The sequence below is a fragment of the Typopeltis vanoorti genome, chromosome 4 (genome assembly GCF_054136105.1).
Source record: "Typopeltis vanoorti isolate ZY-2024b chromosome 4, IOZ_Tvanoo_1.0, whole genome shotgun sequence".
Lineage (NCBI taxonomy): Eukaryota > Metazoa > Arthropoda > Arachnida > Uropygi > Thelyphonidae > Typopeltis > Typopeltis vanoorti.
Window position 1 is genome coordinate 75,580,367 of NC_143552.1, and position 13,308 is coordinate 75,593,674.

At 34.1% G+C, this 13,308-nt stretch overlaps 1 protein-coding gene across 1 annotated transcript in view; it reads right to left on the bottom strand.

The window, feature by feature from the left end:
• Positions 1-13,308, bottom strand: part of LOC150107421 (transcription initiation factor TFIID subunit 1-like) — a 688,572-nt gene that overhangs the window by 284,443 nt on the left and 390,821 nt on the right. The window contains exon 21 of the mRNA XM_090391849.1: positions 1,485-1,626. Coding sequence (XP_090247975.1) covers positions 1,485-1,626 — 142 coding nt within the window. The remainder of the gene's footprint in view (positions 1-1,484; positions 1,627-13,308) is intronic.

The window sequence follows — 13,308 nt, forward strand, 5'->3', positions numbered from 1 at the left end:
GTTTCAACCTTTTTTGAGGTCTCATCAGTGAGTAGGTAGACCTGGAATATCAAGGTTTTAAGTTGAACCGAAACTTACATACCTCTACTACCGAATTGCCGAAGTGGTGTACTATATATTGTTAAATATTGTTAATTACAAAGATAATCAGCCGAAAGGTGATGTAAAGATAATCAGCCTTTCAGCTGATTATCTTTACATCACCTTTCGGCTGATTATCTTTGTAATTAACAATATATAGTACACCACTTATCTTTACATCATCTGCTGTTTGCAAAGTCTTACTAATGCCTATAACTTTCAGCGAGGTTGCACTAATCAATGGCAAAAACTCCCCCCCTTCTTGTTCCTGATACTTCTGGCATTAGTATATAGAAACAGCAACATCCCTTTATTCCACCATCCACCTTTACTTTCTGAATTGACTACCCTATTCAATATTTTTGCTTGAGAGACTAGATTCTCACTTGGTCATTCTCACACTCACCCATTTCATGGGTGCCTTCATGCAACTTACTTGCTTCCACCCTAATTGCTTATTTTATTAAGCAATTAGGGTGGAAGGGTGGTTCATCCTTAGCCAGTATATCTCTGATCTCATCTCTTAACTACAGCATCTTCATTGAAATGTGTATGAAGATGGAAGGCAGACATTTTGATAAAATATTATAAGAACTTTATCAATGTTCATGTGTTAAAATAACTTATTTTGCAATGTAAGAGTAAGTTTTAAGGTATTAAAATATTTTGTAGCTGTTAATTCTAAAATAAACATTTTAACATAGCATTCTAGTTTTTTTTTTTTTTTTTTTTTTTTTCACATACAACTATTACATATTCATACCATTAGAAACTGGATATAAGTTGAGTTGAATCTCACTATAAAAAAAAAAAAATGTTATAAAACCCACTATAGCAAACTACTAAAAAGTCCCAGCCAATGTCCCCATAAGGAAAATGCTACTCTAAAGAATAATTATTAAAAGTATTTCTGTGATCCCTACGACTTTGCTCTAGCAAATCAACTCTATGATTTTTTTTTCCCTGAAAATCTCAGGGAATCGATATCTGAAAGCTTGATACTAAAGTCCCCTCTATTTATAAAAAGCAGCAGCCCATGCAACACAAATAACGTATGTGATAGAATAAAATACTCCCTTGGGAGTACATATCAGGTAACCTATATTGAAATGCTGAATAGATGCCACATAATGAAAGAGAATAGTTGTGTACAAACACTCATGACACTCATAAATCACTCAGGGTTCAAAGACTTGGACAACAGAATGGTAAACCTGTAGTCAGAAAGTCAAAACTGAGGCATATGTCTGATTAGAAAGTACAGTCAAGGTACTGCAAAAACAAACATGCAAGATGTGAAGCGAGACGGAGGAACTCACCAGTATATTTTATATATTTAAGTCAACAAAGCATTTTTAGGATTATAAAGAATAATACAAGGGAAACCATTTCCAATGACTTACCAGTTCTTTTGAAATCAGCACACAACTTTAGTCTTTTTCTAACACTGCTTTCAGAATGGGAAGGAAAACCTTTTCTAATATCTTCCATTTTAATACGACGTGGCACATCAGTGCTCTTCCAAAACAATCGGTATATAAATACCTATAATTAAAAATTGACTGGTAAAAATATTTTAAAATAGGTTGTGCCTAATGTGATTAATGTTTCTTGTGTTAAAAAGTACCCAAGCTTTTCATTTGTACTAAAAATAATAAGTTATTTGTTATTATGCTATTCTTTCTAGCTATATATTTACCTATTTTTAGTTAAATCTCTGTGTGTGTGTGGGGGGGGGGGGGTGATTAAAACCTTAACTGAATTATTTGTGCAAGAAAGCACTTGACTCACATGACTGAGATGTAATATGCAGCAGATATATTAACGTCAACTAATTGATGATGATCAATTAGTTGAAGATGAGTTAGAATCTGTTACAAATCAGCAAAATTATATATATATATATATATATATATATATATATATAAGGAGCCTGTGTAGCTCAGTGGATGTGGCGTTTGCACACCACCGCGCTAGGCCGCACGAAGGAAGTCTTGGTTTCGAGTCTAGTCGGCGACTAGAGGAAATTTTTCTAAGCCTTTTTTCGACCGGTTCCCGAGTTAGTCGATCTCTGGCACGGGCAAGCAGGTTTTTCCTCCCGGAAACTCGGGTTTTTCGTCCTGTAAACTCAAGAAAATCGACCGTAGAACCCACATTATTTCAGACATTAAATATATTGTGTTAGGGTTAGAGACCACGAGATGGCGGCACATTTGAGCCATCTCTCTTCACTGCATACCGCTTAATTAGTGATAGCCTTGGGCCATCTGTCTCTGATTGGGTACCAGTGGAGATTGAACTGTCCACTCAGTCTCAAAAAGTTAGATAGGGCTAAATGGCCTCGCCTACTCCCGTATATACGGGAATAAAAAGGCGTTAGCTGATTTTTTTTTTTTTTATATATATATATATATATATATATATATATATATATATACATGCACTGTAAAATGAAAAAGGTGAGCTGAGAGAACAGAGGTAATAATAAATAATCACGTGCAGGAGCAGTATGGCATGATTTCAATGGAAGAACAAATTTATGGATTTGAGATTAGGTGTCTTGAAAAAGTAAAGCTGAAAAGACTGTGGTTGAATAAGATTACCTCATCATGTCAACTCCAAGAAGAACGATACACAAGTGTATAAAAATCAGGATCTGTTATTTCCAAACACTAAAGCCAGAGATTTATAAGAACGAATAGGAAAAGTTTGTTGCTTTGATGTGCACATATTGGCTAAAAAAAAGGTGTCCAAGAGAATGGGATGATGGATGAAGAATACAACAATGGGAATAGAATGTGAGAGAAGCACCGTATTTATTTGAATATAACTCACAGTTTTTTTTCCCAAATAATTAAAGTTAAAAACCATGTTGCGAAATATACGTAGGGATTTTCAGAAACTAAAGTTTTCAGGAAAAAACAGAAAATGGGTATGTCTTACCAAGAATCTCCCATTCGCTATCGCTACTTCCAGCCTCGAGAGTGGTTTTTTGTGTGCATTGTCAAAGTCATCTACTCAAATAGCATCATCTCTCCCATTATTTCAAGCAAAAATTACCAGTAATTTACAAGACTTGAGATACATTATGAACACTCCTTCACAAATGACTAATGAGAAGTGAAAGCAGAGCATGAAATGAAATGGCAGGCCAGTAGAGATAGAGCAGCTATGAAGATGTGCACATGAATGGTGCAGTATTAACAAAAGATCATTCGATTCAACGACAAAGGCAAGCCGACAATTGTTGAGTTGAAATGCAGACTCTGTTCAACCAAATTCCCAAATATCTGAAACTGCCATAACAACATTTACTATATATTACTTAGTTTTAACATGATCACATTGAGGTGGTGTTCCGCCATCGCACAGGCAGACTCAACTGACACAAAGTTTCAACCCTTGAGATAAATTTTATTGTTACTTCATCAGGTAGGCAGACAGACTCACGCACACATTAAACGGCATGTTAGTTTCAATTTGCAGTAGAATTTTTTTTGAAGTTAGCCTTTGTAATCTGTCTTATGACAAATTTCAAAGATAATCAAACAAACACTTATTTCATGTAATTGAAAATTTGGACAAATGCTTGGACAATAGTTTTTAGTTGCTGCATTTGACAATGCAACATGTGGCTTTGCTTGAGTCTATACAGCAGAGTTTCTGTGGGAGAGGACATGTGATTCATTACTTATGCGATTTTATCCCAGTTATCTCTAATTGTACTATTTGTTGGCAAATATATTACATCATCATCAAATTCCCGACATGTATCATCAATGGGTGTACAGGATATGATAGTACTAAATGAAAAATTTGCATCATTAACTTCCTATCTACAATTTTCCTCCAAATCAATCTGTTACCTTGTCAAGACTCCAACATTGTCAGATCTTATATTTCTATATTTTAAGGCACTTTTTACTGTATCAATCCACCTATATCTTGGTCTTCCTCTGGGTCGTTTTGCTGCAAACCTGGCAGAGAACACTTGTATTGCCAATTTTTCCTCTCATATTCTGTTCAAGTGATCATACCACCTCAGATCAGCTCTGCTGACACATTCCTAACAATGTCAAGTTCTTTCCTAATATCCTCGTTTTTAATATGAAATTGTCATTGATGCCACCTGTTCATGTCCCTAATCTTTCTCAGGACTCTCATATCTGCAGTTTCCAGTCTTTGGTTAAGTGTTTTACTTCTAACCCAGCCCTCAGATCCATAAGTTAAAATTGGTTTGAACACTATCTTGTACACAGATAATTTAGTGTTTGACTACTTTCTCTCTTATTCATTCCATATAAATTTATTCAGTTGACTTCCTACGATACCAGCTTTGTTGATTCTACTGTCTATTTCCATATTCAATTTACCATCTTCACTAAAAATTGTGCCAAAGTAGCTGAAATGTTTTACTTGTTCTATAGGTTCTCCATTCCCAATGGAGTTGATATTTTCAATGCTTCTATTTTCATTGTCTTTGTCTCGTTATTGCTGACCTACATACAATATCTATTACAACAGCTATTCAATTTAAGTCAGGGAATCTTGCAGACTTATTTAGACGTATAACATCATCTGCATAAATCAAAGAGCTGAGATTAACATCTCCAATTTTGATATGAGATTTCAAAGCACTTTCCTTCATAATGTGATCCATATAAATAATGAATAACCGAGGTGATAATGTAATATGCAGATTTAACATTAAACCATCTTCCTCTATTTCCTTCAATTCTAACTGCTGACTTACAACTCAAATAAAGAATAAGTATTGCTTGATATAATGCCCCACCGACACCATACAACTGTAGTGTTTTGAATAGCTTCTCTCTTAGCACCTTGTCATATGCTTTTTCCATATCTTTGTTATATTCCCATGACTTCTCAACTATTTGTCGTGAAGTGAAGATCTGATCCTGACAGCCTCTATTTGGCCTGAATCCAGCTTGTTCTTCACCAAGCTTTTCTTCCATAATTCTTCTCAACCGTTTCTCAAGAAAATTGCATAAGTGTTCTTGGTAAGATTGCATAAATCTTACCAAGAACACTCAGTATGGAAATACCTCTCTAATTCTCACATTCAGTTTTATTTCCCTTTTTATATATGGATACTATGAGAGCTCTACTCCAATCATCTGGAATTTGTCCCTCTGTCCAGGCCTTCTGAACTATGCAGTGCAGCCACTGTAAGACTGTTATGCCTCCATACTTGAGCATTTCTGGTCAAATATCATCTACTCCAGCTCCCTTTCCACATTTCAGGTTTTTGATGGCTTTTTCTACTTCAAGTATGGATATGTATTCCAGATTACATGCTTGTTCAGTGTTTTTTTTACTACTGTGCTATTACTGATTGTTTCATTTAGCAATTTTTCAAAGTAATTACTCCACACATCAAGGATATCTTATATCCTTTATGTATGGAGAGAGATAAATTAATGACAGCAGGATGGTAAGGCAGAAATGAAAGGGAAGCTTGTTTCCACATATTATTAAGGATGTTGACCAGCTTTTGTCAGCATTATTATAGCCATAGACGAAACTCAACTATTAAATACCAGTTTAGTAGTAGAACATAACTATGAAAGTCTACTGATCAGATATAACGTAAAAACATTGCTTTTAAGGTAGCAGTCAGAAAGAATATATGACCAACTAACCAAACTACTCTCTTCTGGACAGTATCAAGAATTTTTTTGAAAGATATCGGCATAGTCATTAAACGTGAGAACAATTATTTTAAAGAAGGAAAGATTTAAGATTGGTATGAGGCTAGCACCTGCAGGTGAGAAAAAAACGCTTCAAAAACATGTTTTTGAAGGCTAAAGAGGCAACAGATGAATTTGTATCAAGAAAGGTAAATGCCAATTAAGAAGAGAAATTTCACCATGTCTCTGTGGATTATAAAATATCAGTAGAAATTATTCTTTTTTTTTTTATGGAAGCTGGGCAAGAGTGTGGTTAGCAGGGGTGTTAGAGCTGGGTTCTTTACTTTTAGAGTGGTAAATGAGTGGAATAAGCTGCCAGAGTCTGTTGTGGGTGCTATGACAGTGAATGAGTTCAAGGCAAGGTATGATAGATACTGTGAGAATGTTGAATAGTTGTGTGAACATGATGTTTACGGCCTCCCTCGCTGAGTCTAAAACTCCCTGGAGTCGCCCATAATAATAATAATAATGATAATTACAACTTCCTTATCTCTACTTGTTAATGTGTTCTTCACTAGCCAAGTAATCTTATGTGCTACCTTAGCAATATGTCCTCTAAACTGTAACTCTCTGTCTACCACCATCACCTCTAAATCTCTAGCTTCATCTCTTTCCTGGAGTACAATGTCATCAATGTGATAAACAGCTTGTTTATCACATAGACGAAACTCAACTATTAAATACCAGTTTAGTAGGAAAACATAGCCATGAAAGTCTACAGAATAGATATAATGTAAAAACATTGCTTTTAAGGTAGCGGTCAGAAAGAATATATGACAAACTAAAAACTACTCTCTTCTGGACAGTATCAAGAATTTTTTTGAAAGATATCGGCATAGTCATTAAACGTCAGAATATTATTTTAAAGAAGGAAAGATTTAAGATTGGTATGAGGCTAGCACCTACAGGTGAGAAAAAAACACTTCAAACACATTTTTGAAGGCTAAAGAGGCAACAGATGAATTTGTATCAAGAAAGGTAAATGCCAGTTAAGAAGAGAAATTTCACCATGTCTCTGTGGATTATAAAATATCAGTAGAAATTATTCTTTTTTTTCTATGGAAGCTGGGCAAGAGTGTGGTTAGCAGGGGTGTTAAAGCTGGGTTCTTTACTTTTAGAGTGGTAAATGAGTGGAATAAGCTGCCAGAGTCTGTTGTGGGTGCTTTCTTTTTTTTTTTTTTTTTTTATTATAGCAGATAATAAAAAATACCAGTTTAAAACCATAGCAGCATTAATATTAACAATGGGGGGGGAGTTCTTATAAACACCTAGAACAAAAATAATTTTATTTCTTATATATTCTTTAAAAAAAAAAAAAGAACAAATTATTACAAGTTGATGAAACATGTGGATTAAAGGGTTTTAAAATGGTCTTTCTTGTGGTTATATCATTTTTTTTCTACGTATTTATCAGAACTTTCCAGGTAAGACAATGATTGTAGATCTTAAAAGATTAGAATGTTGGAGCACTTCAAGGTTTCTTGAATATGAAAGAGAAATGGGATGACTATCCATTCACATTTATACTTTATATAAACACCAGATGAAGACAATAATACTTTGAATTACTAAAATTTCACTGGATTTATAATCTGTATCTTCAGAGCACCAATTACAATAATTGTAATTCTTGTAAACACAAGCGGCACTCACCTATGTAAAGGAAATAATTCAAATTGCAACATAAAGGACATTCTTTCTGAAATGAATTCAGAGAAGTCAGGCTATATGTGATCTTAGAATGTCTGTCTTAGAATTTGTAAATGATTGCAGCCACACTTACTGGGGGCATTAAAGTGTTTCACAGCTGATGCTAATTTTAAAAAGGCCTGTACCAGAGTCTTTCACAGTGCCCTTTGTTTTAGTGTTGCACGGTAATCAGTATTCATTTTAGAAACTATGGACTTGGCAACAGTATTATAACTATTTTAATTTCCCTGACTTTTCGACCTTCATATTAAGGTCATCATCTGGACTATATACAAGTATACAAGAACAAGCTGAGTCACACAGTAAGCTAAAAAAAACAATGATTTGATCACCGGTTATTTTACTGGCATGATGACTGCTAGCGGAAAAAAAAAAAAAAAAAAAAAAATAGATAAAATTACAAATTAATTATTTAGAAACTACATCAAAGCTAAATTCTATTTAAGATAACATGGGAGAAACATTCTTTCATATAGATAGTTTTCTTACAGTAACAATGATATCCTATTTTTAACATGACAATTGTTATATTAGATTTAAGATTCTGGGTTATCTACAGTCCTGTTTATAGATAACTCTTAGGGAGAAAGGTTCCGTAGGTAGAATATGTGCCTTCCATATGCTTGAGATTTTTAGACCATCATTATTGTTCAGATTGGGGTGGTTGATAAGAATTTCACAGGATTCCTTAAATTAGCATCCATACCATGTTTTGGTGTGATGTAAACAACTGGTGCTTTTCCAGTCAATTTTATGTCAAGTGTTCAGGGCATGATCAGAAAGGCCAGCTTCACCATAGTCATTATATTTAATGTGTTGTTTATATTCCTTTTGCCTGTTTGTCCTGTTTCCCCCTATATATGGTAGATTACAGGTGCAATAAATATGGTATATTCCAGGATGGGCCAGCAGAGGAAGTGGGTCTTTGGATGAGTTGAGGGAGCTTTTTAATTTTGCAGGTTTAAAGGTGGCTTTGAGGTTATATTTCCGTAGTATTCTGTTTATTTTATCTGATGTCCCTTTAATGTAAGGAATGGTTATAGTTTTATTGTAGTCTGGTTTATCTTTCTTTTTTTATTGAGGTCTTGTAGAGAATTTTTTTAATGGTGTTTTGGCTGTAACCATTTTTTATAAAAGTATTGCTGGTAACTTTTCAATTCGTCTTTCAGCACTTGTTCATTAGAGCAGATCTCCAAAGCCCTGTTTTTTAGAGTATTAATGACACCTAGTTTTTATGTTGGTGGTGGTAGGAGTTTGTGTGTATATGTTGGCCAGTATGTGTCGGTTTCCAGTAAACAGTGAAGTAAAGACTGCCAGAAGGAAGATGTGTGACAAGAGTATCTAGAAACGGAAGTATGTTCTGTTTTTCAATCTCAATTGTCAACTGTATGCATTTGTGTTGTTAGTTTAGGTGGCTAAGGAAAGTGTCTAGTGTCTGGCGGCCATGGGGCCAGATCGTGAAAACATCATCAACATATCAAAGCCTGACTTTGGGTTTTAAAGGAGAGGAATTCTAGAGCATGTTGCTCAAAATGTTTCATATAAAAGTTAGCAATGGGGTGAGGGGGGGGGGGATAATGCCTGTGCCTTCTTTTAGTAGGTAGAAAGCATTTTGCTATACAAAATAAGCAGAACGTAATACATGCACAAAGAGTGCCATGATATCTGGTGGGAATTTGTTCTGTAAAAGAAAGAGAGTGCCATTGATTGGGACATTCATAAAGAGGGCAGAGATATCAAAACTAACTAATAAATCATCTTTTTTTCTAATGTAATGTCTTTGATTATGTTTATGAAGGGTTGTGTGTTTTTGATAAAGAAGGGGGAATGACCTACCAACTCCTTGAGTGTTGCTGCTAATTCCTTGGCTAGATGATAATTCGGGCTGTCTATACCTTCGACTATCGACCAGAGTGGTGTGTTTTGTTTGTATATCTTTTGTAAACAGTAAATTCTTGGGAAACGAGCATAGTGCAGAAGAAATTTCTTGACTGTGTCTTCAGGCCATATAGTAATTGATTTGAGTAGTTTCTCTGTTTTCTTTTTTTTTATTCTATTGGTTGGGTCGTAGTTAACAAGTTGGTATGTACTATTGTCCGAGACTAGCAAATTCATTTTTTCTAAATATGTGGTTCGGTTTAGAATAATGACGGCACTTCCTTTATCGGCTCTAGTTATTAGGATGTTTGGATTTGATTTTAATGATTTCACCACTGTTAATTCGTGTTTCGTTAAGTTGCTTGTTATTGCTTTCTTATGATTTATATTTAAAATGTTGGCAATTTCTAAACATATTTTATCTGCTATGGTATTCAGGATGAATCTTAAACCTCCTTCAATATTACAAATAAAATCCAGTTTGTTCATCAATCTGGATGCTACGGCAAAATTTAGACCTTTGCTGAGTAGTGAGAGTTCATCTTTGTTTAAGGAGTGGTTGGATAGGTTAGATAAAAAACAGAGAGTTCAACAAATACCTATTAAATTGTATGAAGAATTAGTATTCAGAAACACAAGCAGTATGTAATACAAAAACATAGAAACAGATTAAATAGCAATTCAAAAAGGAGTCATGCAAGGCTGCCCATTACCACCATATTATTCATTCAACCTGTACCTAAAAGAAGTAGTAGATAAAGGATGACAGATGTGTGAAGGCATAATTGTAAATGGAAGAAATATAACACATTTCAAGTATGTTGATAATATAGTTATCATTACAGGCAGCCAAGAAAATTAGAAAATATCATGACCAAGCTGTATCAAACAAGTAGTAAATATAATATGTAGGTAACAGTAACGTAGTTACTGTTACCTGCAGGTGATGGTGGCTCCTGTTGTGTCTTGCTTCTGGTTGGTTGTTAACTTTAACTTTGGAGAAATTCAAATATGTCTGTTGGTTTTGTCGATCTTTTAGTCTAAATTTGGATATGAGATTTTCTTTCTTAGTTTGAAGGATATGGTTCGCCATGTTGTCCATAATCTTTTTCGAAGATAATCCAAATAGCTGCGTTCAAGTAACTTGAAAGTAACCTGGTTTTGAGTAACGGCCAAGTTTTTTCTAGTAGCCTGGATCTGTTCTTTGAGTAAAGCTTTCTCCATGCGGTGGTATATTCGTTGCGCCTTTGTTGAGGTAAATTTTCTCTTTAGTTTGATGAAATTCGGAATGATATTGCTGTCCCTACGTTTTAAAAATGCTAGTTGATTGATCAAACCAGAAACATGAATCTTCAACTTACCAAATTGATTGCATTGCTTGTGGGTCAAATCTCCATGAATTATCAGAATCCTTTCTTTTAGTGTTGCACGGTGCTCATCATTCTTTCACAGTGCAGCTGTCTTCTTCCATTTTTATATGTGAGTGGAAGTGGGGGAGGAGATCCAGAGCACACTATCAGTCACTACTTGCCATGCTGATGAACATGAGTGCAGTTGTGTTCAAGGTGGATATTAGCATAGCTACCAGGTTGTCTAAAATAAGTTAAGCTGCAAGCACAAGGAACATTATACCCTCTTCTTCTTCTCTTCTGCTCATGGCAGATTGAGTTCCTCAAAGACAAAGTTTTGCCATTTCTTTCTGTCTGCTGTCCTTTTATGTAGTTCTATTATGGAGTTTAAGTGGATGCTTTCTTTGATGCTGTCAATGTATTTCATTCTTGGTCTTCCTCGGCTGGACTGTCCTTCAATTCTACCATTTAATAATATGTTTGGTAGTCTTTTCTGGGTTCATTCTTGAAACATGTCCAAACCAGCTTAGTTGGCTCTTTTTAGTGGTGTAATTATTATTTCTTTAAAGTTAAGTTCTTCTCTGACTTTTTTATTTTTTTTTCTTTCTATCCAGCTTGTTCTATTGATTTTTCTGAGGCATTTCATTTCAAAAGCACATTGAGTTTATCCATTTCTTATTTTCTTAAGATCCTGCATTTTAAGCCATAGAGTACGGTGGGGATTATCATTGTTTTATATATCTTTAATTTGAGTTCTATGTTCAATCTTTTATTGTTCCATATTTTTTGTAGTCTGCCCACTGTTATCCATCCATTATTGTTTAATTGTTTTGAATTAGTCTAAATCTTTATTGATCATTGATCCTAGGTAATTGAATTGCTTTACTTGTTCTATATTATTGTTTCCTATTTTCATTTGTATTACTTCCATTTTTCTTCCTATTACCATCATGTTTTGTTTTAACAAAACTGATTTTCATATTATATTTACTACTTGTTTGATGCAGCTTGGTCAGGATATTTTCTAATTTTTCTTGGCTGTCTATAGTGCTAACCATATTGTCAGCATACTTGAAATGTGTTATATTTCTTCCATTTACAATTATGCCTTCACAAATCTGTAATCCTTCATCTACTACTTCTTTTAGGTACAGGTTGAATGAATAATATGGTCGCAATGGGCAGCCTTGCATGACTCCTTTTTGAATTGCTATTTAATCTGTTTCTATGTTTTTGTTACAATACTGCTTGTGTTTCTGAATACTAATTCTTCATACAATTTAATAGGTATTTGTTGAACCCTCTGTTTTCTAGAATTTCAATGAGTTTGCTTCTGTTTCTTGAGTCAAAAGCTTGTTTGAAGTCAATAAAACAGTAGTAGAGATTTTTTTTTATTTTTGTCTCATAAGATCTGCTAATCTGTTGAATATAAAAATTGCCTCTATTGTGCTTCTATTTCTAAGTCACCATTTGCTCTCCTTCTATCTGTTCTTCATTGGAATATGAAGAACAGTAGAAGAATTAGAAGGGTAATAGGTCTATAGTTAGTGCAGGATCTGACATATCCTTATTTTTGGATGGGTATGATCTGACCTGTTCTCCATTCTGTTTGTGAATTTCCTTCTTTTAGTATTTTGTTGAACAGTTTCTTTAGGTAATTTATTATGCTTTCTCCAATCTCCAACATCCACAAAGAATGTTGTCTATGTCTGGTGCTTTATCATTTTTCATTTGTTTGATTGCTCTAAGTATTTCTTCATTTAGGATGTCATTTGTGTCAGAAGTTTCTTCTGGGTTGAAGGTGTCTTGATCTATGTTTTCTTCAGCTGCAAATGTTTTTTTTTTTTTTTAATGATTAGTCCATATTTCTTTTATTGTTTCACTGCTACTTGTTGTGGTTCCATCCTTTTGCAATATTGAAACTGGGTTGGATGAGTATGTTCTAGTTATCTCTTTAATTATTTCATAAATGGTCTTGGAGTCATGCTTTTTGAATGCTTCTTCAGACATTCCTGCTTTTCCTTCTAAAAAAAATGTGATTTTTTCTAATCTGCATATTTTTGTCTATTTCTTTTTTCAAATTTTTGTATAACATTCTATTTTCTTCATTATCTTCTTTTGAGAGGTTAGTTCTGGATATTCTTTCTCTCTCCCATAAGTCAAAATTCTCAGGTGTAAGCCAATCTTTATTTGCTCTTGTCTGGTAGCCCAGATGTTTTGTTGCAGTTTCCTTACTTTTTTTTCCAAGACTCCAGAACTGTATCGAAAGCAAGATTGTTTAATTTTTCTTTCAATGTTCTCTGATAGTTAAGATCTGGTCAAGCTATCTTTGAGTTTTGAGATGTTTATCGTCTTTTGCTTTTGGTGGTTTATTCTCTTTCTTTTGAAGCAGATTTTTAGTTTGACTGATAGTAGTTAATGGTCTGCATCCATGTCAATCTTTTTTTAATGTTTTGACATTCTGGAATGAATGCTTCCATTTCTTATTAACAATTATATAGTCTATACAGTTTTTGACTTCATTGTTAGAGACCAAATTTTCCAATAATCCATGACCAAATTTTCCCATTACTTCTGCT